This window comes from Mustela putorius, unplaced genomic scaffold, assembly GCF_011764305.1.
Source record: "Mustela putorius furo isolate JIRA1106 unplaced genomic scaffold, ASM1176430v1.1 tig00000228_pilon_pilon_pilon, whole genome shotgun sequence".
Taxonomy (NCBI): Eukaryota; Metazoa; Chordata; class Mammalia; order Carnivora; family Mustelidae; genus Mustela; species Mustela putorius.
This window is the reverse complement of record NW_025421322.1, coordinates 15,464,519-15,487,593: the sequence shown is the minus strand read 5'-3', so window position 1 is coordinate 15,487,593 and position 23,075 is coordinate 15,464,519. Positions and strand designations below refer to the sequence as shown.

At 34.0% G+C, this 23,075-nt stretch overlaps 1 protein-coding gene across 1 annotated transcript in view; it reads left to right on the top strand.

Moving 5' to 3' along the window:
- Positions 1-23,075, top strand: part of CSMD3 (CUB and Sushi multiple domains 3) — a 1,237,422-nt gene that overhangs the window by 1,034,437 nt on the left and 179,910 nt on the right. Inside the window, exons 33-34 of the mRNA XM_004743466.3 lie at positions 21,188-21,301; positions 21,800-21,895. Of these exons, the coding sequence (XP_004743523.2) occupies positions 21,188-21,301; positions 21,800-21,895 (210 nt within the window). The remainder of the gene's footprint in view (positions 1-21,187; positions 21,302-21,799; positions 21,896-23,075) is intronic.

Genomic DNA, 23,075 nt, shown 5'->3' with positions numbered 1-23,075 from the left:
ACAATAAATGCAATAATTGATCCCAACAAAGAATTTGCCACCAAAATCAGTGGTATACTACTTTCTGTTTAATTCATTAACTCACTAAATCCTAAAGGTAATTACTAATTTAAGTAAATACTTCTGAAAAAAAAATACTTGTGCAGTTATTTGTAAAGCAAAAAATTGTGATCATTGTTCAGGTAGATGTTTTTAAGGTGACAATTACACATATATATGTTTCTAGACTTCTCTGTCCACAAGAACTTATATTCTGTTCCACAGAGAATGTTAAAATACACACAAGGAATATTCTTCACTCTTTTCCTGCTCTAGATCATTGCTGCCCTTGGGAGGTAGCTGTCTACAATTGTGAGTTATTTCATCTTCTTGGAATATGAGCTTACTCTCTAAATTTATTTCTAAATAAACAATGATAGCACGGCTCTCACGCAAACTTCTGTTTGAACTTACCAACCTGAACTTACAACCTGTACTTTTGGAATAAAACTTTACTCCAGCCACAGTTAATTTTCTGCCTTTGTAATTCATGCCAAAATGTGGTTGGATCACAGGAAATAGTTCTAACAAAGCATCAAAGTAAATATTCTTCAGAATTGAGTTTTTTGTCTTTATGTAAAAAATAATAGTGTAGCACCTAATGTCGTTACAAACTTTCAAACTTTTTGAGGGAAAGCCACCTGAAGGAATGTTTTGCCTCTCAACCCAGTTCATACTTAGTTTCCCTTTCTTCCTGGGATGTCTCTGATCTTTTCTTTTTCTCCTCTCTGATATTTTGTCAATTTCTTTTCCGTTCCATACCACTCTAAATCATCAGAAATATAATACTTGTTCTGATCTAATAAATCTTTACAAACTCCTAGGGTCTTGACTTTCTGTTCTAAATCCTTGAGTACATAGAAAGGGGCAATACCAAACACAATAGGCATGTTTTCCTTACTGTGTGCTAAGAACATACTTATTAATATTTTGTGTGCTAAGAACATATTTATTAATATATGAGCATTGTTAGCCTTACTCTTCACTTTGTTCTAGATTATCGTTTTGTTCACTCATTTAATTTTGCCTACAAGAGGCATCTGCTAGTTTTCGTATGCTTCAGTAGGGTCACATCATACAGAAGCAAGAGGAGAGGGTCAGTCGGCTTGTGTGATGCAGAATCAAGAGAAGAGATGGGGGGAGGCAGAACCAGAGAGGTAAAAGGAAAAAGGAAAAAAACAAAAAACAGAACTGAGGTGGAGAGGCGGATTCTCCAAGAGAGAGAAAAGTTCTGCAAGCTGGTACAGGGAGGAGGAATACATTTGGAACTGAAGAAGGATGTCTCTGAGCATTAGTAACATTTTTGTTCTCTACCCCATTTTTGGTATGTTTATTTCTGAGGCAGTGACTCAATATGCAGCGCTTCACACATGCTCACCACGTAACCACTCAATGCCTGAAAAGTAACATGTAGCTATAAAGCATAGCAAGCTTCACATTCAGTGCGACAAGCCTGGGTCAGCTCAAAAAATGTTCCCTTTGTAGAAAGAGTAGATTTTACAGCTCAAGGTGGCCTTCATATATTTATTGAGTAGTGCAGTCCACAGAAATCATCCATCACTTCTCTGTTGTTCAAGCTCTGCCTCTCTAAAGAAATTAAATAGTAGACACATGCCATACCTCATCACCATTCATTTTTCTTGCTGTCCTTTTCTCTAAGTCATTACTAACAATCTGAAACTTAAAGTATACTACTCTGTGTTTTACGTATAAAATAAATATACAGTGAAAAACTGTATTTTCTTGAAATGATTCTTAAGGAAGTTATCTCCTCAGCTTTCTATTATATTCCTAGGCAGCTTTAAAAAGAAAGACATTTTTAAAGTATTAATGTTTTTAAAGATAAAATTAATTTTTCTATTTACTAATAGAACATGCCTTTTAAGCATCAAAACTCAAGGAGACAGCAGGTGCCTGACATCCAGTGAAGCCTTCTCTCAGTTTTATTTCTCTTTCCATGGTAATTCAATGGCCTATATACTAATGATATGAATTACCTTAATATCCATGAGGTTAGGAACTGGCTTGTTGACAGTGATATTTGAGTTATCTTCAGAGTTTGCTCTTGGGCTGGCAGAATTTGGGCAGCTGCACAGACATAGTCCACAGGAAAAAAATAAAAATAGAAATTGATCGCTTTCCCAACTAGAATCCCTGTCTCATTACCTCAGGTGGAAGTAAATATACACACATGCTCCCATGCACACACGTGCACACACAGACACACACACACAGCCCTAACAATTAAATTAAATCCCCTTTTCTCTCTCTTGACAACATTAGGTTGAATTGAGTATTATCTGAAATCAGCAGTTGCCATCAGTTGAAATTCTGGAAAGGAATAATGCCTGGCATAAGGCGGTTTACCAGGTGATTTATGTGAACCATTTACTATTTCTCCTAAGATACGTAGTGTCTGGTTCATAAATATGCATTTATAAGTCCATATTCATATAATCCCATATTTTGAACATAAAACTGGGTTCATTTCTATGACTTAAAAGCCAGTTTCTCTCTAACCTCAGTAAATAAAAATACTAGTTTAAAGGAGCAACTAAATAGAGCAATTATCAACTAGATGTTTGCATGCTTCAAACTGACCCTGAGTGCCTGGCAAAGGTAGTGATTAATATAATTGATTACATATGAGTGATTTAATTGCATTTGTGTAACTTTTTTTCAGTTTATAATATATCTGAAAGTTATAGAGGGAAGCCCTGGGGTTGGTGATAACAGTTTTCTTTTTTTCCCACTTAGTCTGGCTTCTGCCACTCTTCCAATGAATCATTTTATAGCTTCTAGATCATTCTTGGATTTGTTTGGAGAAGAGAGTAATGAGGGAGGAAATAGAGAATTGGAGTTGCAAAAGTGATTTTAGAAGTTGGAAAACATGGTATATATAATGCAAGTACTCCTATTCAATAAAGTTATGTTTGTTTTCTTCCCTGCCTCAGATATGTGGGCAAAAATTTAAAGACATTCTAAAAGGTATTTATAAGACGATTTTATGCAGGAATTATTAGGGATAAATAAAGACACTGACCTCACTTTCCAAAAATGATCGCTATTTCATTGGCATTAGAAGTACATAGTTATTGCTGAGAATTAGGTTAATATGTATTATTTTAAACTACTCAGGGCACCAAACTTTTTTTCTTTTTTTAATTGGACCTATTGCTGAAGTACAGAAACTTTGACCTCAAATTTGTTATTTCTTCGTAAGGCTCACGGAATAGTGGTTTCTTAGTGAATTTTGTTTACTGAAAAATTATGGATAATTTTTAAACTTTAAGTTCTTTAAAAAAAGAGAGAAAGAGAGAGAGAAAGTCCCTGGTGACCTATGCCAACAGAGGTTACATACTTTCATGTTTGTAAATGAATTTGTTACTTTGGAGATTTGGGTCCTAAAGGTGTTTAATTACAGATTCCCAAAAATATTAGTAAGTTCAATGTGACTTTAGGGTTTCCCACAGTTTTTGATGATTAACCACAATTTCTTTTGAAACTCTCTGCCTAAGATGAAATCTGTGTAGGAAGAGAGCATATAAAGTCATTCTTATGTGTTTTCATAGTAGTAGCGCAAAAAATGTTCTTGTACCTTTATTTTATTCCATCACACGGTGGGGTCATAGTACTCATTTTGTATACCTCTAATTTAGTGCTTACTTACTGTCTTCTATGCTACACTGTCAGTTCCATGAGACTTGTAACTGTGCCCATTGTTTTTACACTGGTGTCCCCAATACCTAATGTAGCATGAGTGCCTGTCATCAAGGATTACCTTTAAATAGTAACAAGAGCAATATATGCAGATCAGAGTGGATGGTGCAGGTATTAATATCCAGGAGTTCAAGTGGGTTAAAAATGCGTGGGGTTGTATGATGAAAATTCAGAAAGGATTCGTGTAGGAGATAAGCCTTGCTTCCTCTTGGCAAAGTGGTAGATGTCATATAGTTAGAGGGGAACAGGGAGGGCATTCTGAGCAAGGAGTAGCATGAAAGGAACGCTAAAGAAAAAAATCTCCACCATTAGAATTTATCGTTCAGGGTGGTAAGTAAGGAGAGATTGTTGAAGGCAAGGATTGTATATTGTGAGCTCCAAGAATATTTGTTTATATGTTATAAGCACTCAATAAATACTTGTTAAATAAAATGATACTGACTGGATTTCTAATCTGTCCTTGAACATAAGACCAGGGTTTCAAGCCTATTTTTTCCTTAAGTTAAGGAAAACTTAAGATCATTTCCTTAAGGAAAACTTAAGATCATTTGTTTGCTTGGTCTATCCAAGTTTTTACCTTCTACTATGAAATGATTTTACATCTCTGTTTTAAGAGTAAGTTTTGTGTGTACTGGAGTTCTTTTTTTTAATTTTTTATTCTTTATATTCTGATTTTAGCTTGGATTTTAGTACCTCCAAATTCCTTTTCCAGAGAGTGAACTACAGGTCAAAACTCTAAAAATTGGAAAGCAGTTATTATTATTTAATGAGCATTAATAAAACATCAATATGGTTTATTGTTCCTATCAGAAAGTGAAAAAAGTATCTGTAAGCATTTTTCTTAACAGAAGTGGTGGTGGTGCGCATGAAACTTTAGGTAAGCTTTAGAAATGAGACGCCAGGGAAATAACTGGGTGAGGGGCAGGATCTGATGAAAATACCAAAGTATTCATGCAGCCCATCTGGTCATTTCCACAGCTAAACTGTCACATAGGGGAAGTGACGTAAGTGGATTTGTAGTTTAGATTACTTACTTCCATACAGGTGTGGAGCAGGAAGTTGACACAGGGATGTCACAGAGAAGGTGAGAGATAATGTGAGTCCGAAATGAGGAGGTGGTGATGGGAATAGGGAAGAGAGGGGGTGGTCAACTAGAATCAAGACACATTCTGAAGATAGAAAGTAAGAACCTGTGCGCTTCTATGTACATGTTTTTAAGAAGGGAGAAGTACGGAAACAGCTCCAGGAAGCAACACTTACACCTCAGGACCTAGCGTGGACACAGAAGAGGTCATCCTAAATATTGTGAAGTGGATTGGGTAACTAGGCAAATACCTTTCCTCAAGTGAGGAGAGATTTGGCAGAAGACAGGCAGCTTGTCTTTATTTGACTGGTGGCATCTGTACTGCCTTCGTAAGGACATGAGGCCATCAATCTCGAGTGAACTGAACTAAATACCCTCATTTTTGCTACCCCTTTTAAGCAACTTGTGACAACTCCATTTATATTTAAGGAAGCTCTGTCAGATATGATTGATAATTGCTTAAATAATATTGATTGTTTGTGAGACAAAACAGAGAAAATGAAAAAGGAGAGCCGTGCTGACGCACCCTTTCTCACACCTGGTATTTGAAATGATTGCAAGGTACTGTGTTGATTACCTGAAAAGAGTGAAAACATTGTCTCAGCACTTCTGGTTTATGTTGGGGGGGGGCGTTGGGGGGAGTACATAATTGGAGTTTCCACACTCATTGCACAAATAGGTGGTGAGTGCCAGAAAAGTAGGCACTGGGATACACAAATAAATAATTTCAAGTAGTGGAGAAAAAAAAAGGTATTTAAATCAAAATTTCAAAACAGTGTAATAACTTGAAAGACCAGAATAAGCAGTGAATACGATAGAAGCATATTTGAGCAGCCCTTCCTTCAACAAATTCTGAGGTAATGATACTGAGTATTCAGTGTTAACTTCTCTGAGTCTTCAGAGAGACTAGACATTAGCTAAGAAAATGAAAGAGTCTAGATACACAGCATCAGAGAATTTGGAGGAGCAGAACATAATAATTTTAGGAGCTACAAGTGATGGCATCAAGCTATGAAGCCTGGCTTCATGAACATGCAAGAAGAAAAGGTGACAGAGTGTCCAAGAACCACTCATAGGATGGAGTAATTCATTTTTTTTCAGCTTTTTACCTAATTAAAAAAAAAAAAAGGACATGTGATTGATTCTATTTAGTTCCTTTAATGCTAAAGAATCATTTGTAAAAATGTTATAGAAAGTTTGCAATCAATGCAAACTATCTATTGAAATGTATAATCATTTTTTTTAAAGGATTTTTATTTGTTTATTCATGGGAAGCAGAGGGAGAAGGGAGCCTGACTTGGGACACGGTCTCAGGACCCTGGGATCATGACTTGAGGCAAAGGGAGATACTTAATCGACTGAGCCACCTAGGCACCCGAAATATGCAATTAATTTTTATACTCTTTTACACACGCATGCACACACATACACACACACACACACACACACACACCAATTCCCAGTATTTTTATGTCTTAATTCTATTTTTATATTACTATATATTTGTGCCCTTGATACACTAAAACTGAGCATCCACAATCATTTTTTAAAGTAAATTTTTAATAATTTAGAATCATTCTGGTTCACTATAGTTCATATCTCCAACCCTGTTGACTATCTATTCCTTCATTCAAATAGTATCATTTTGATAGAGCACTGATTTTCAGGCAAAGAAGCAGAATTTGACTTAGTTCAGTTAATCCATCCTAGGTAAACACCTGCAATTTTTATTTCTGCTTAAGATGTAAATAACTGAAAGAGTACAAAATTTAGTAAAGGTTTGTTTTCTCATGTTTTTCAAAATTACTTTCATAAAAGTAAAATATTGCTCTATTACATCTTTCCTTTTTATGCCATAACATTTATTTTCTTATTTTGAACTTTTTATTATTATAATACATGTCATTATACAATGACACATATTATATATATGTGTGTGTGTGTGTGTGTGTGTGTGAGTGTGTGTGTGTGTGTGTGTATACTATTGTATGTATTTTGTATATATAAGCATATATATTATACAAACAGTGTAAAAAAATTTCACTGTATTTCTTTCTGGTCATTATTATCTATTATTCACTTTCTGATTATTAATGAAAATAGTTTTATCATATGGAAGAAGAAATGTGAAAAAATGATCCAGTCTGTGTCCAGTATACTTGATATGCCATTATTTACTACAGTGATCAAAAGTGAGTATGAATTTGAGCTACACAAGTTCCCGTAGGGGTGATCTTGGAACCTTAGTCTCCTCTTCCTCAAAATGAAGGTAATAGTGCCTACTGCTCAGGTCATCATAGGTAAAACCTGACAGTGTACATCAATCTTCTGCCAGCATAAGTAAGTATAGCAAATGTGGCCATAAAACAATGACAACACGCTTCATTTAGATTTTTTTCTCACAGCTCCTTTTTGCCCTCCAATGAATCTAAATAAATTATCTAATCCATCAAATAGTCCAAATTAACCTGAAAGAAAATTTGGAATTCACAAATTGAAGTCAGAATATCTTTTAATACACTATATCTATCTAAACATGAAAAAATGTATAAAAATGGAATTTTGTGTAAAATTTCTAATAGCTCTGATTCTCAAAACTTTAATTATAAACCACATGTATTTTTTACATGTGGTTTATAACCCTTTTACAGCATTCAATCCAAAGGTTTTCAGGATCTCTTGTTTACTTTGGAATATCATATATAAAATAAGTTATAATGGTCTAATTTTACCTGTGAATTCTTTGCTTAATGGTAAGTGCTGACTGGGGCCCAGCATAATCTAACTGTAAAAATTCTCTAACAATTAACAATTAAGAAATAAAATTTAGGGGCACCTGGGTGGCTCAGTGGGTTAAGCCTCTGCCTTCGGCTCAGGTCATGATCTCAGAGTCCTGGGATTGAGCCCAGCATCTAACTCTCTGCTCAGCAGGGAGCCTGCTTCCCTCTCTCTCTCTTTCTCTGCCTGCCTCTCTGACTACTTGTGATCTCTGTTGAATAAATAAATAAAATCTTTAAAAAAAGAAAAAATAAAATTTAGTTATTTATTCAGCATAATTGATATAAAAGAATCATGTAAACAAAATTCTTATTAAATGAAAAATAAAAAAGAAATAGAAGAGTGGAAATAGGAAAAGAAGTAAAATTTATCTGAGTGTAATTTGGATCAAGGTCAGACATACTTGGGAGAAGTTGAATAATTTTATGGAATTACATATTGTATCCTTGATTTCCAGGGGGACTTTTAAAGTCTCTACTAAAATAAGATTTCATCCACTGGGGGGGGGGGGGGACCACAACAGAATATTCCATTTGTGTTTTGAAGCTAGTTACTATGGTTTTGTAAACTATTTAACCCATATATAATATAAAGTGATTCACACGCACAAGTATTTTATATCTTTATATGTTCTTAATAAATAATAATGTGATTATAAATTAGTTTTAAATATTTAATTAAGTGCATTACTAATTATTCTTTGTTACGGTAATAAAAAACAAATTAGTAAATAGCTTGCTCTTTTTTTGAAGTCATATTTTTAAATTATCTTTGTGTCTAGCACTGATCAGTGCTCTGAACAGTTAACTTTTCCTACAAGTAGTTTGGGAAGAACTGAGGTGATGCTATTTTAGCTTGTTTTGCATTCAGATACAAAATGATTAATTTTCAACTATTTTTCCATTGAAGACAATCCAAAACACATTTTTCACACAGCTTCTTTTAAAAGCTAAATGCTTTATACAGGTCTTTGAATAAATTTTGCACGTGTAACTTAAAAGCTTTTTTATGCTGTAATATGAGATATTTCCATTGGAATTGTAGCTTATTAAGTAACTTAGAATATTTAGAAGGATTCTGACATATCTAGACAACCCACGAAATTTGAATACAGCAGTCCCCCTTCTCCATTGTTTCGCTTTCCACAGTTTTAGTTACCTGCAGTGAATTGTGGTCAAGACCCAGAAGGTCCTATTTTGAGGTAGTGTCAGAAAGTCAATAATAGCTTAAGGGTACATCACGCCTGCGTCATTCACCTCACCTCATCTCATCATGTAGGCATTTTATCATCCCACATCGTCACACAAGAAGTCAGTACAGTACAATAAGATATCTTGATAGAGAAAGAGAGATCACATTTACATAACTTATTACAGCATAATGTTATAATTATTCAATTTTATTTTTAGTTTTCTTGTTAATCTCTTACTGTGCCTAACTTAAAGTTAAATTTATCATAGTTAATATGTGTATATTAACCTACATAGTTAATAATATTGTAACAACTTTGTATAGCGACAGATGGAAGGACTTAGTTATGGTGACTAGTTCATAATGTATAAGATATTGAATTCCTGTACTGTGCATAGCACACCTGAAATATATATTATTGTATGCCAGTTGTTCTTTAAAAAAAAAAAAAAAGAATCAAGCAGTGTTTTCCATGCAGGAGTAGTAATTATGTTATTTATGTCTAGGGTCTTTGACTTTTCTTCTCCCGATGAAGTCCCAAATCCTGCCGGGTATTTCTAGCTGTTCTAATTGGAGCTTAGCATGCATGTTCCTATAGGATTATTGTTACAAATCATTCAACCATTTTGTACTTCAGTTACCTCTTCTGTAAAACAAAGAATTGAGACAGATTATGAAATCTTTTGTACAGTTAAAATATTCCATTATATTCATGAACTACACAGATTTTAGATCAAATTGATCTTCTGAGTTAATCTGGGCACCTGTCATTTTTACATTGTTTTATGAGAACATACATTTTAAAGTCTTAACAGTCTTCTGATAATATTTTTGGAACATAATTCATTCATCAGTTGTAAATTGTCCCAATATGAGAACAGAGACAAGACAGGTCTCCACTGATCCTTATATCTAATTTTCCATGAGATCTAGTTCTACATTAACAAAAGGCCACATCCACAAAGTGGGATTTTATTAATTCAGTGAAAAGTTGTTTAATGTAATATATCCATAAACTTTCTTAAAAGGAGCTAAATTTATCTGTATGTACAAAGTTCTGGGTCAGGAGGCAGATAACAATAGACTTATGCATCAACCTCAAATATCAACAGGTTCATTGTTTATCAACTCGTGATGTTATTAATCCAAATAAATTTTATATGTGCACCAAGTGAAGGAAAAAAAAATATCTCAAATTTCTTTCAGCCTTGTCTGTATACCTAAATGATTTTCTGGTCAAAAATCTTTATATGAGAAACAAATTTATCAATATTTGTCAATATCAGAATTTACCAATATATCTAGAATTTCCATTTGTAAGTTTCTCAGCAACAGTATGGTATTTTGCACATAGTAAATAATAACTAACTTAATAATGGTAAGGGATTTAGAATGAAGTTCTGGAAGAATATTAGATGCTTTTGATAATAGTATTGCCAAAAATCAGTGATAAGTTCAACAAAAATGGTGGTAAAAATGTTAAAACCGCAATAGTGAGGAGCGTCTGGGTGGCTCGGTTGACTAAGATGCTGCCTTTGGCTCAGGTCATGATCCTGGAATCCCTGGCTGGAGTCCCATGTTGGGACTCCAGGGAGCAGTCCCTGCTCAGTGGGGAGTCTGCTGCTGCTTCTTGTTCAGCCCCTCCACTCATGCTCTCTCTCTTACTCACTCTCTGTCTCTCAAATAAATAAATAAAATCTCTTTTTAAAAAACAATAATAATGAGATAAGTTACTTTATGTGTACTAAGAAGAAGAGTAGCTGTTTCCAGACTAGCATAAAATATTTTTTTCTATCTTTAATTATGGACAATATAATAGTTTGAGACAATTTCTGAAGGAAAAAAAAATAGCTATAGAAGAAAAGTCTTTTGGAGAACTGAAACAGTAAATAAGACCAAGACCAGTTTCCCTCTAGCAGAATTCAGTGTGTTCTTTGAATAATACATATCCTGTAGATTAATTTCATTTTTTTTAAAGATTTTACTTATTTATTTGACAGAGAGATCACAAGTAGGCGGAGAGGCAGGCAAAGAGAGAGGTGGGGAAGCAGGTTCCCTGCTGAACAGAGAGCCCAATGCGGGGCTCAATCCCAGGACCCCGAGATCATGACCTGAGCAGAAGGCAGAGGCTTAACCCACTGAGCCACCCAGGTGCCCCTTATAGATTTATTTCAATAACTCTTTTATGCTTCAATATGTGTATATGTATTCTCTGAGGAAGGTTAAAGGACTAAAAGGATATTTTTAACACCTGATGATTTGGACTAAATGAATGATAAGGTGTCTACCAAAATTGGTATGCTATTACTCTTATTTGATTTCATTGTTAAGATTACTACTATTACTACTATCATATTTGGTAGAGTTAAAAAAATAAGGCTTAATTTGATTTATTTATATAATTATATATAGAATTTTTTTAAAATAAGAGATTACAAAGGTCACAAGGTATGGTGTGGGTGTGTGTGTGTGTGTGTGTATGATATTGTGTTTATTAAGCACCTGCTGAGCGAGATGCTATAGAGATTAATCTTTACAACAATCCTAGAGTTGGTACTATTTTGTAGTTTAGGAAAAAGATTCAGGAAGGTTTACTAGCTTGGTGAAGGTCATACAACACCGAATAGCAAAGCTGGTCAAATCCAGGTGTATAGAACTGCAAATCCCAGATTTTTTATTACTGATATTTTATTTTGTAAATCATTATGAGAACAAAAATTATTTACCAGATCCTCTTGCCACCCTTCTTCTTCTTCTCACCCTTCTGCTTCTGCTTCTTCTTCATGCAAAAAGGTGGTTTTATTAAAGCACAGTACAGGACCAATGGGCAAAGAGAGCTGTCCCTGCTACTCTTCTCAATTCTAAAATCTACTGCTAATAACGTCTGAGTCTACAGGATATATAATACCTTATTTATTAAGAAAAAAAAAATTTTTAACTGAGAAATTCTTTTAAAATGCCCTATGATGAACCCCTCCATCTGTCATCCTAAAGTAGATGTAAATTTTTCCAATTAGAGAATTCTTAGGCAGGGGATCTTTGAGAGTTGAGGGGTTCGAGGTGCTGAGCCTGCAGAAAAGGCATGGCATGCGTAGGAGGCAATATGCAGAGTGTAAAGAATTCAGTGAAAGCAAGAATTTGAATCCAGGCTTAATGCTGAATCATATGTGAAAGTCCCTTAAATAAAACAGAGAAACAAAATGCTCTGATTGAAATGGGATTTCAGAGGATCAGGAATTGTATCCATATAGCAGCACCTCCAGAGGTGTTCGGCACAGAAAATAGCTTGTTCATAGTAGCTTCATCAAATTAATTCTCAGAAAAACCTAGATGACAGGAAAATTTGATCAGTTGAGTTTTATCCTACTTCAGTCTTCTGCCTTCAGAAGACACATATTTTTCCACAAGTATATGACATCTGGAATAAGATGGGGGTCAGAGATTTCATACATTGGAAGAGGCAACCAAATAGAATGTGTGGATCCTGTCTGGATCCCGAGTTAATCAAATCAATTATAAATATAAATATATATATTTATATTTATATACACACATACATACATATATACATATATATGTATACGTATATTTATGTGTACGTATACATATATATGTATATATGTATGTATATATATATAAATATATTTTTTTTGAGAGGAGAGAATCAGGAAATGAAATCAAGAACTGCTTATTAAATTATAGAAATTATTGTTAGTTTTATTAGGTACAGTATTTAGTTGTGGTTATTTTTTAAATTCCTCATTTGTTAGAAGTAATATTGAAGCCTTTATGAAAAGGGAGTAGGATATTGGGAATTGCTTTAAAATATTCCCAGGTTGAGGATATATGAGAAATGGGAGAGAAGAAATGAAACAAAATTGGACATGTTCAAAAGTGTTGAAACTGGACGGATGGGTTCATGGGTGTTTATTTTACTAGTCTCTCTACTTTGTATATGTTTGGAAATTTCCATAATAAAAAAATTCCACTAGCTCATGTTATAGTCCACATGAGAATATTTTCCTGACCTAAATCTGTCTGGCCTCATTGGGATTTGGCAGATATATTCTGCCAAATGTGTAGAAAAAAAGACTTAAGAATGGTTAGAGGAAAATACTCATCCAAATTGAAATTGAGTTCAAAATAAAAGTGCTAATAAAATATTGTAACACTTTAAACTTTTAATTTTGCTTTTCTGTTTTAATTCTTTTAAACATGCAGTAGAATTGTTTATTGTGTTTTTCTTGATTTCATTGCTTTTTGAACACCAAATTAATTTTCAGCTATTGGGAAATGTTACAACTGCCAAATTGCAGATAAGCTGCTGGCTTGCAGTTGAATAGATATTTGTTCCTGAAACAATTTAAAAAAACTGAACTACATTTGCTATAAGGGTTTTTTTTTTTAATAATGCCCATATGTTTAAAAGAAGTTATAGACAGTTGAAAATTTGTGATGAGCAAATGGTCACAGTATATACACCCAGCTTCAGAGAAGCCTGAAAGTAAATACCATGGATTTAGTCAGTAAACCTAGCTTATAGATTGGTACAGGTATCACACAGGAAACTGCTAACAGGAAAATAAATTATCCTGTTTACTGTTACAAATTCAAAACAGGACAAGATTTCTGGAGCTACTTAGGTTACTAGATAATTGGGTACCCTGGTCAGAAACATGATTTTGTTTTTTAAATAACATCTTTTCCTGATTATTACAAAATTGCAATAAAAAGATTTTGGTATACTTCTTTTCAGAACCAGCATGTTTTCATGGTAGTCTATGAGATGCTGACTAACGTAGCTGTTATTTGCTCAAGGGCAAGATTGACTGCAGGACCTATGGTAGAGGCAAACTTCTATCTGATTTAAATAGCCCATAGGTAATTAGTGTGATTCACATGACTAACCTTAACTAAAACGCTATCTTAGTGTAAAGCACCTCATTGTGAGTTAATAGTTTACTAGTATTGTATTATAATAACCATAAGTATTTGGATTCTAACTGATATGTGGAAAATGTGAACGTTTCCAAAATACTGATGAAATTCTCAATTATTATTATATCAATGCAACTTCTACTCAAACTTTTCCAGTGCTAGATGACTTTATTTTTTTAAGATTTTATTTATTTATTTGACAGTGAGAGAAAAAGAGAGAGAGACAGTGTGAGCGAGAGCAGGAACATGAGCAGAGGTAGTGGGAGAGGGGGAAGCAGGTTTCCTGCCAACAAGGGAGCCCGATGCAGGGCTCTATCCCAGGACACTAGGAGGATCATGACCTAAGCCAGGCAGATGCATAAGGACTGAGCCACCCAGGCACCCCATAGATGATATTTTGAAAATAAGTAGCACACTACTTTGATTTGGGACTGATTTTAAATGTTCTGTCTTTTGGTGCTTTTGAATAAGTTGTTAAAATATTTCACTATATATATATATATATATATATACACACACACACACATATATATATATCACTTTATGTACTATATTATATAAAAATATTTCACCCTATATATATGTATTTCATAAAATTGAGGTTTTAATTGGATACTTGTAATCATCTTTAAATGAGAATGATTTTAAAATCATAAAGTATTCAAGTGACCATTATATCCCAAAAGCAACCTTGGAGTTTTTTATACAATAAGCAGTTTCAGAGTCAGAGCATATAGAGAAAAAAGAGTACTGTATATATATGTTACTAAAAGGAATTATTTTGCATACATGGACATTTCTATAATATTGTCTTGAAGTATTCATATGATTGAAAAGTATGAGACAAAATTCATATAAAGGTAGTGAAACATTTTGGTATGTCACCAACAGTCATTTTTTTATGCTTGTACACATAATGAGGTACAGTTGCAAATACATCTTCGATGTGAGTCTCATTTCTGTTCTGCTGGTAGCGTGAGTGCACATGTGTGTTTTCTTCTGTGCCGTGTTGGTGAATAAAATGCAAGCTGAGCAAAACAAGGGGGGACTTCTTTACAATTTTTTCACAGAGCAACTAACCAGCTGAGTGCCTAATACAATCAAAATGAACCCTAGAATACAAAAGAATGTATAGATTTTGAAAAGGATAACAGGCATGTTGAGAAACATGCCGAGATCTAATAGGAATTTACAATATTTTTCTTTTCCTTTTCCTGCCCAGATTCCCCTCTGTGGGGAACTATTTCTTTTGTGATAGTATTTCAATGCTTTTGCAACAGAGGGACTAGGACTTAAGATGAAGGGAACAAACTAAAACAAAAGTAGAACGCTCTCTCACCTTGCTCCCTTTTTCTTAGTCCATATAGAAAACTACTCATCCTACTTTCATAATCCACCCAGAAGGACACAATGTAAAATCAAGTGACAGAGAAGAGCATAGCCATTTTGAAATCATGAGTTCAATGAACCTTGATTAAAACACCTGGAATGCTCTTCTGACCCAATTAAGTCTACACGTTGTTCTAAATATGCATGCGTGGAAAGGAGAGTATGAGGGGGAAAAAATACGCTATCTAACCTCGACGGTCAATTAACTTGTGCCTACCACTGAATTTTCAGATTGAATTAGTAGCATATATATTTACAAGGCTAAGATACTAATAGTAGTAACTAATGCATCCTACTGTGTTCAGGTGCTTGTTCGGAGTGTTTTATAAATATCGACGTCCTATGAATGTAGGTACTATTATTGTTCCCTATTTCATGGACGAGGAAGTTGAGGCATGGAAAGGTGAAGAGACTGCCTCGTATCCTGAATCCTAGATTCAGTCCTGAAGTCCAATTCCAGAATCTGACCCAACTCTTCATTTGCTAGTTTTCATATCTTTATAGGGGCATTCCAGACCCATAGATTTGTGATTTTAAAGCATTAGTCCATCTAAATCTAATGACAGTCTGTCACTGCCCTTAGAGACCTACTTCCTTGCCTTCTTCTACCAAATCTGATCCCTTTTACAATCAAAGCAAGTTTGAATGAGACCTGAATTTACCACACACTCTTAGACATTTAATTTTACCGTAAACAGGAATGGTCAGATCAGCTCCTTTCGTCATGGTCTCATCTGAGTCTGAAGGCTTTTTTTCCTTTTAAAACTAGTGTGCCATTGGGATACTCTGTGACTGATTCCTTCCTGAGAGGAAAACAAAATTGACAAAGGCAAAATTAAAACCCTTCTGTGTTTGCATAAACTCAATATTTATTTTTTGTTCGATAACTCCAATCCTAATCACTGAATAACATCAATCGTGTCCATGTTTGTTTTATTATCCTCATTTAAAGTTAATTGCTAAATCAGTGAGCCTCTGTACAATGAATGCCCTAGCTAGTTATTTTGATGGTACAAGAATTAAGTGCAACTTCCAAGTTTCTGACTTGCTTAGGCAACGGTGGAACATTCAGCAGCAATCGAGAGTAGAGAACTACTTATTTATGTTCTAAACAAATGCACCCTCCTCTGGGTGCACAGCCATATCGTGCATGATGTCACACCTCACCTGTCTACTGTGCTGTTTTCCACCAAGATACTTCCACCAAGATACTGCAGACTGCTGATCTGCAATGTGCCTTCTAATTCTGGAGATGTGTTAATATTCAGAAATTTCTTTATGCCATTCCAGCCACCCTTTCATCGTTTATTGATGTACATTTGAAATGGCTAAAGTAAGCAGCATTCTCATGACTTAAGTCTCATGACTTAAACAAATGTGGCTAAAGGAGAGATGGCAGAGTTGGTGCAGAATGAGGAAACAAATGTTTTTTGAAACTTAGTTAAGTGAGCACTTGCATCATGCAAACTGTTTCAGTAGATGGACCCCCGCCTTTCTATCCTGGTTGGATAGAACACTGTAAAAACTAGATGTCAAATAAACTTTGCTTTATCTACAAAGAAAAATAGATAAACACAATGTCCTGTCTCATTCTGAGTTCTTTGCTCATGGGGGAGCAAATGAACTAGGAAATTTTAAAGTTAGGGTGAATAGCCTATCAATCTGATCTAAATGAGAGGTTTTCTCTATTTAAGTGATGTAAGCAGACTAAGTGACATTTAAAAATCTAAATTGTAGGGGTACCTGGGCGGCTCAATTGGTTAAGTGTCTGTTTTTGGGTCAGGTCATGATTTTAGGGTCCTGGGATCGAACTCTGCCTTAGGCTCCCTGTTTCTCCCCCTGTTCCTGCTCTCTCACTACTCTCTCTCTCAAATATATAAATAAAATCTTTATTAAAAAATTTAAATTGTAACTTTTTTTTAAGATTTTATTTATTTATTTACTTGTCAGAGAGAGAGAGAGAAAGTGCGCACAAGCAGGCAGAGTGGCAGGCAGCGGCCGAGAGAGAAGCAGGCTCCCTGCCAAGCAAGGAGCCCCATGCGGGACTGGATCCCAGGACCTTGAGATCATGACCTGAGCTGAAGGCAGCGGCTTAACCGACTGAGCCACCCAGGCGTCCCTATAATTTTTTTTTTTTTTTTTAATGCAGCCTAGAACACCTCCTACATGTTGCCCTTCTGTGGTTGGTAGAGGACTAGCTTTTAAGAATGGATTAAATAATTAGCACAGCAATGATCTGCATTAAAAGATGTGCCCAACATGTCCTATTGTTGGTTTACAATTAATTTAATTGGCTGATTTAATATCTTTCCATAGGTAAAGATAAGCTGCCACCTGAATGACTACAAATACAGTTAATGGGGTCTAAGAGAAAAACTCTCTGGACCAGTCGGCTTTCTGACCCACATTGTTTCTGGTACCTCATAGAATAGAATCAACAATATTAGTTAGATTAACAAACTGTATTCTAGAATAAAATATATGGAAAATAAGAGGCTCAGAAGTAATTTCAGAGATAATAAATAGATTCTTTGCATAGACTGATTTGTATGTAGGGGTATTTTACATGTTTATTTCTGCCTTATTAGGCTTCCCTTTTCTTCTTTTTTATAACTTGCAATAATACACATATAACAAAGGAGTTAAAACATTATTTTTAAGATCTATTATGCTTAAGAAAGGGGAAAAATTTACTTACAGTGGTGCTTCCCTTAAGAAGCAGCTTAGTGTTTATAGCCTATTCTAATAGCCTGAGAACAAAGTCCTTTTGATATTCACAAGCAGATCTCCAGAGAGAGGGAAAGCTGCCCTGGAGCCGAGATGCAGAGAACTTTGTATCTCTGTTGGAAACTAAGAGAAAGAAGACAGAGGGCTCGCTAATCATTTCAGATGGCCTGATCAGCCCAGACTTTGGGGGTTAATTGTAGTCCTAGAAATAAAATGATGGTCCAGTCATTAGACTGAGGTATGTAGATCAGTGTTTTTGTTTTGTTTTGTTTTTTAAAGAGAGTATAAGTTGAGTCCCATGCAAATATAAAGTAAACATGTTATAAAATTTTTTTTATCAAAAATTTTATTTAACTCAGGAATTAAAGAGGGTTTTAGTAAATACTACAGTGGTTTAATATAGAATTCAATAGCCAAGTATAGATCAGTGGATAGAGAGGCAGATCGATACATAGATATATAGATAAGCACGGAATGCTGAAATGAATTTACAGGTCTGTCCATTGGACAATAAACCATTGCATACGCCACTGCCCCCCCGCAAAACACAGGTGACCCAGAAGGGTAGGCTAAAAAACATCTCACCCAACACAACATCCAGTTATCTTTTGATCCATCTTAAAGTCTTTCACAGTATTTTCCTACAAAGACCTCAACCATGCAAAGGGTACAGTTGGCCCTTCAGAATATTTTAGAAGCAGAAGACCTACTGCGGTGTGAATGTAAGAAAACTAACTAAATAAAGACATTTGTGGATGGCCTAGGGAAGCAAAACACAAGGTTTACCAATTAATTTTTGAGGTTTCTAGCTGAGAAATATTTGGTTAGGGCTCCTAACATAATTTAATGAGGCAATACTTAACCTGGTAATGTATAGGAAATCATATCACTATGCAGGTGTTCTTGATTTTTCAAAATACAGAAAAGTTATGCAAAAATATACTTTAAACTTTTACTTTTCATATAATGGCTTAATATACTCTCAGAGTAACTTTTTTTTTTCCTAATAAAAGTTATTTTTAAGTTAAGATTTCCATTGGGTAAGTTATTGCAGTTAGAGCCTGTTGAAGAGTAGTAGCTTACTACTAGTTTATAAGTGCTAATGAGGCTAGATTCAACACTCCACTCCTTATCCCCTGCCCTTCTCAGTTCTCCCCTCTGTCATCTCAAAATGAGCACCACCAATTGCAGGCCCAAGTTACTAAGGACACTCCAAGGGCATGCCCCACAGTTTTCATTACTTAACATGATACAAATATGCAGTGTTTACGTCTCTATTGTTAGAAGTTACCCTTTTAACATATCTAGTTCACAAGTGACACAAAATTCTGGTCTGTCTGTAGGAAGGTAATAGTTGTGAACAAGAGTCTAAAAACAAGAAAAATCATTGTTTTTCCTTTTTTTTCCTTAGAAAAACCCTTAGATGACTGTTGTTGTTTTGTTCGTTTGTTTGAAGGGGAGTTGTTTTGTTTTTTGTTTTTTGGGTTTTTTTAGATATTGTTTGTAATGTGGTGGTTTGCTTGGGAATTGGGCATGTTTCCTAAGGAAATATTTGAAATATTTGGCAGAAAGGGTTAAACGATGTTAAATTTAAGTAGTTTCTTTTTCTTATGTCTTCCCAAAAAAGATACAGAGAAAGAATAGTTTATCTACCAAGAGCCTTGTTGCACAGTGTTTTTAGCAAAGTGCCCATCATTAGACTAACACAATTGCGGGGCGGGGGGGGGGGGGGGGGGGGGGGGGGGGGGGGGGGGGGGGGGGGGGGGGGGGGACGAAACTTGGACAGACAATGACAACATCTGCATTATAGTAGAAACTTTCAAAGACACTGTTGAAAACAGATCAAGCACCAATCTAAAAAAAAATGCAAAAACACTTAATATTTTTTGGAATATTTTGGAAATGGCTTGGAATTTGGTAGACCAATATATGGGTCTTTTAAAAAGGTCTGGACTGAAATGTCATATGACTTGTAAACTATTAAAAAAAAGTAGAATGCATGTAACTGATTCAATAGAAACATAAATGTGTTTTCATAACTTCTAAGAAATGTTTTCAGGAGGATTATTTATGAAAAATAGCCCAGGAATGTGTAAGAATTGTTCAAAGCAACAACTCTGTCTCTGCTTTCATTTCCCTTTACCTCACAAAGAACTGGACTGAGATCACCAGCTTATTTTAGCAGGCACGAAAGAAAAAAAAAGTGTATCTTTGTTTACAGTATTATGTGTATGTGTTCACATGAAAAACTCAGCATGTTTCAAATGAATTAGGCTGTCTTCAAGACCATCAGAGGATTACCATCACCTTGACTCAAGTGTAAATTATAATGAACTTTAAAATATATATGTATAGTTTAATTACAGTAATGTGATTTTGAGCTTATAAAAATCACTTTGTCTTATCATTATTAAACTTTAAAAAGTACTCTTTTAAATGCCATAATTTTTCTATTCAAAAAGTGTTTTAAGGATAATTTTTTATTATTTTTTTCTTTTTTAAAATAACCCAAAATACAAGCTTATTTCTGCTCTGGAACAGGTTATTTCTTTTAAGTTATAGTTTGGGTCATTTCTACATGTAAAGTTCACATATAATTAAAGGAAAAGTACAAAAAAGAGACCTTTATAAATATCTATTGATAAGTACTTTAGATCGGTATTTACCACGAAAAAACAACCATTTTGTAAAATTGTATATCTCAATAGCTGAGGAATTATAAATTAAATTTCTTGATTTTGGCAAAATATTAACAATGCTTAGGAATCATTTTAAAGTCAAAATGTAAACTAAACACTGTACCTTTAAAGTATCTTGCTGATATTTTTCCAGTGAAATTATTACTTATAGCAGAACAGCATTTTAAAAGCAATCTAAAGAAATCCCCCTAAGTTAAAATATTGTCTATCTTATATAAAAGAGGAGAAAAAAATTAGAAAAAGAGAAGAGAGTCACAAAGTCAAGAGAACCAAACTACCAATGGGAAAAATCAGAGTTCTCGTAAAGTATTAATCACCAACCTTACGGTTTCTGATCTACAGATAAATGTTATACCCATTTAATTTATTTTTAAAAAATAGTATTTAAAAAATTTTATTGCTTTTAGGCCATGGTCATTACCTTATGACCTGAGATATGTGTGTTAGGCATATCAACCAATTGGCACCTACCCTCTTTTAAAGGTAGAAAAAAGATGAGTATTATATTGTAATACTTTGTTCTCTCTCTCCTCCTCTTTCTATTTTTTTTTTGTTGTTGTTTTTTGTTTTCGTTTTTGGATGGTTGGTGATTTGTTTGCTTCTCCTGGTTCCTGTTGATCAGTGGTGTTTGGCCAGTTTGTATTTTTCCAGACATCACTCCACGATGTTGTTGAGGTGTATGATGGGCCAACTCAGCAATCTTCTCTGTTATCTTCCCTCTCAGGATCCCATTCAGGTATCCTTTAATAGAACTGCCATGCATCAGTTATTGATTAAAGACTGACTTTGATTGGTATTAGAGTGAAAGTTGAGATTTATGTCATCCATATGAAAAATAAACTGAAAATAGAATCACTCTTTATTTTAAACAAAAATAGAAACACAATAGTAACTCAAACGCTTGAGAAAAATATAACCAACTATTTTGGGGGATTGTAATCAAGTAAATATAATATTTAGTCACTGAGTCTGTGGTATTTAATGTAATATAAAATATTTAAGGATTATTTTTGAAATGAGACAATATGTATCAAAATGTAATAAAAGCCTTATGGTAAAAAGGTTGAGATTGAAACTGAACCCAAAGAAAATATATTGTCAGAGGTAGGCTATCTTAAAGTAATTTGATAGAACATAGAGTGACATTTTCAAATAACAGTGTAAATTAATATAATTTGTTAGGTTTACTGAATGAAATTATTTATGATATCTTAGTGTTTGTTTTGTTGAGTAGGAGAATCACTTCCACTGAGTTCAGGTAATCAGATCACAATTCGATTTACTTCAGTTGGACCAATAACAGCTAAGGGATTTCACTTTGTTTATCAAGGTAAGTGACCCTGTAGCCTAGAAACACACTAAGGAATGATATCAATTTCCTCATGCTATGTTCAGAATTATTAATGATGAGATCCTCATAACCATATAGGAGAGATCAAAGTTGGTTTTAGTTGTTTTTTTTTTTTTTAAGTTTCGCCCTGTTCCTCCCGCATCACTAGAAAACTGTTAATTTGACCAAAGTTAAAAGGGACCTTTTGTTTCCATCATCATTCTCAAGTATGATTTCCTTTCCTTCCAACATATTGTTTTCAAACATTTTTTTCTGACAACTCTTCACTCTCTGCATCTTCTATTTTTCCCATAGCCTAGCATTCTAAATTAAAAATGTACAGCATTTTGTGCTGATGTACTTAGACAAGCAGGGAAATCATTATTTCATTCTAAAATTTTAGTTTTTCATTCTCTCAGGAGATTCCAAACTTTCTTCACGGCTATTAAATATTTTTGTGCAATTGAAAGCTTATTTACACAGTTTCTTCTCGCCTTTTATAGACAAGCTTCAACATTATCATTAAAATATTAAGGGCTATAATTTGAAACATTTTGTTTTAATTGTGTATGAACATGTAGTATTTATTCTTAAATGTAACTTGAACTTTATTTTTAAGAAATTTATAAACATACATGATTTGATACTTTTATTAACTTTATCCCATTTATAATGTCTATAATATTTTACTGTTTCATTTTTAATAGTATTCCTTCATTAAACAGTATATGATATTATGAACTTAAAAAGGCACTATTACAAGTCACATAAGAGGAATCAGTCTATTTGGAATTCATCATATCATTTTTTGGGCTGTTGTCAAACTCTTTAATCCCATCTGTATGTGTTTTAAAAAGAAAAAACATCCTGTTATCATTCTATTTTACTAAACCAAAAAAAAAAAAGTCACAATCGAAGTACATACCTATAAAAACTAAAAGCAATTTCAAATTTGATATTGTATGATTATTAAATAAAACTTCTATTGTTGTTAATCTGTCTGACTTATACTTAGCCTTGAACATAATTATATTCAATAACAAACACAATTTTGAACAATTAAGTTTGTGAACAAACTGTGAAATTAGTACAATGTTTATTTTCTTTTTTAAATCTATGAAATACTGAAAAATAAAATGTGACATTACCTCATGTAACCTGACACATATTGGAACATGGT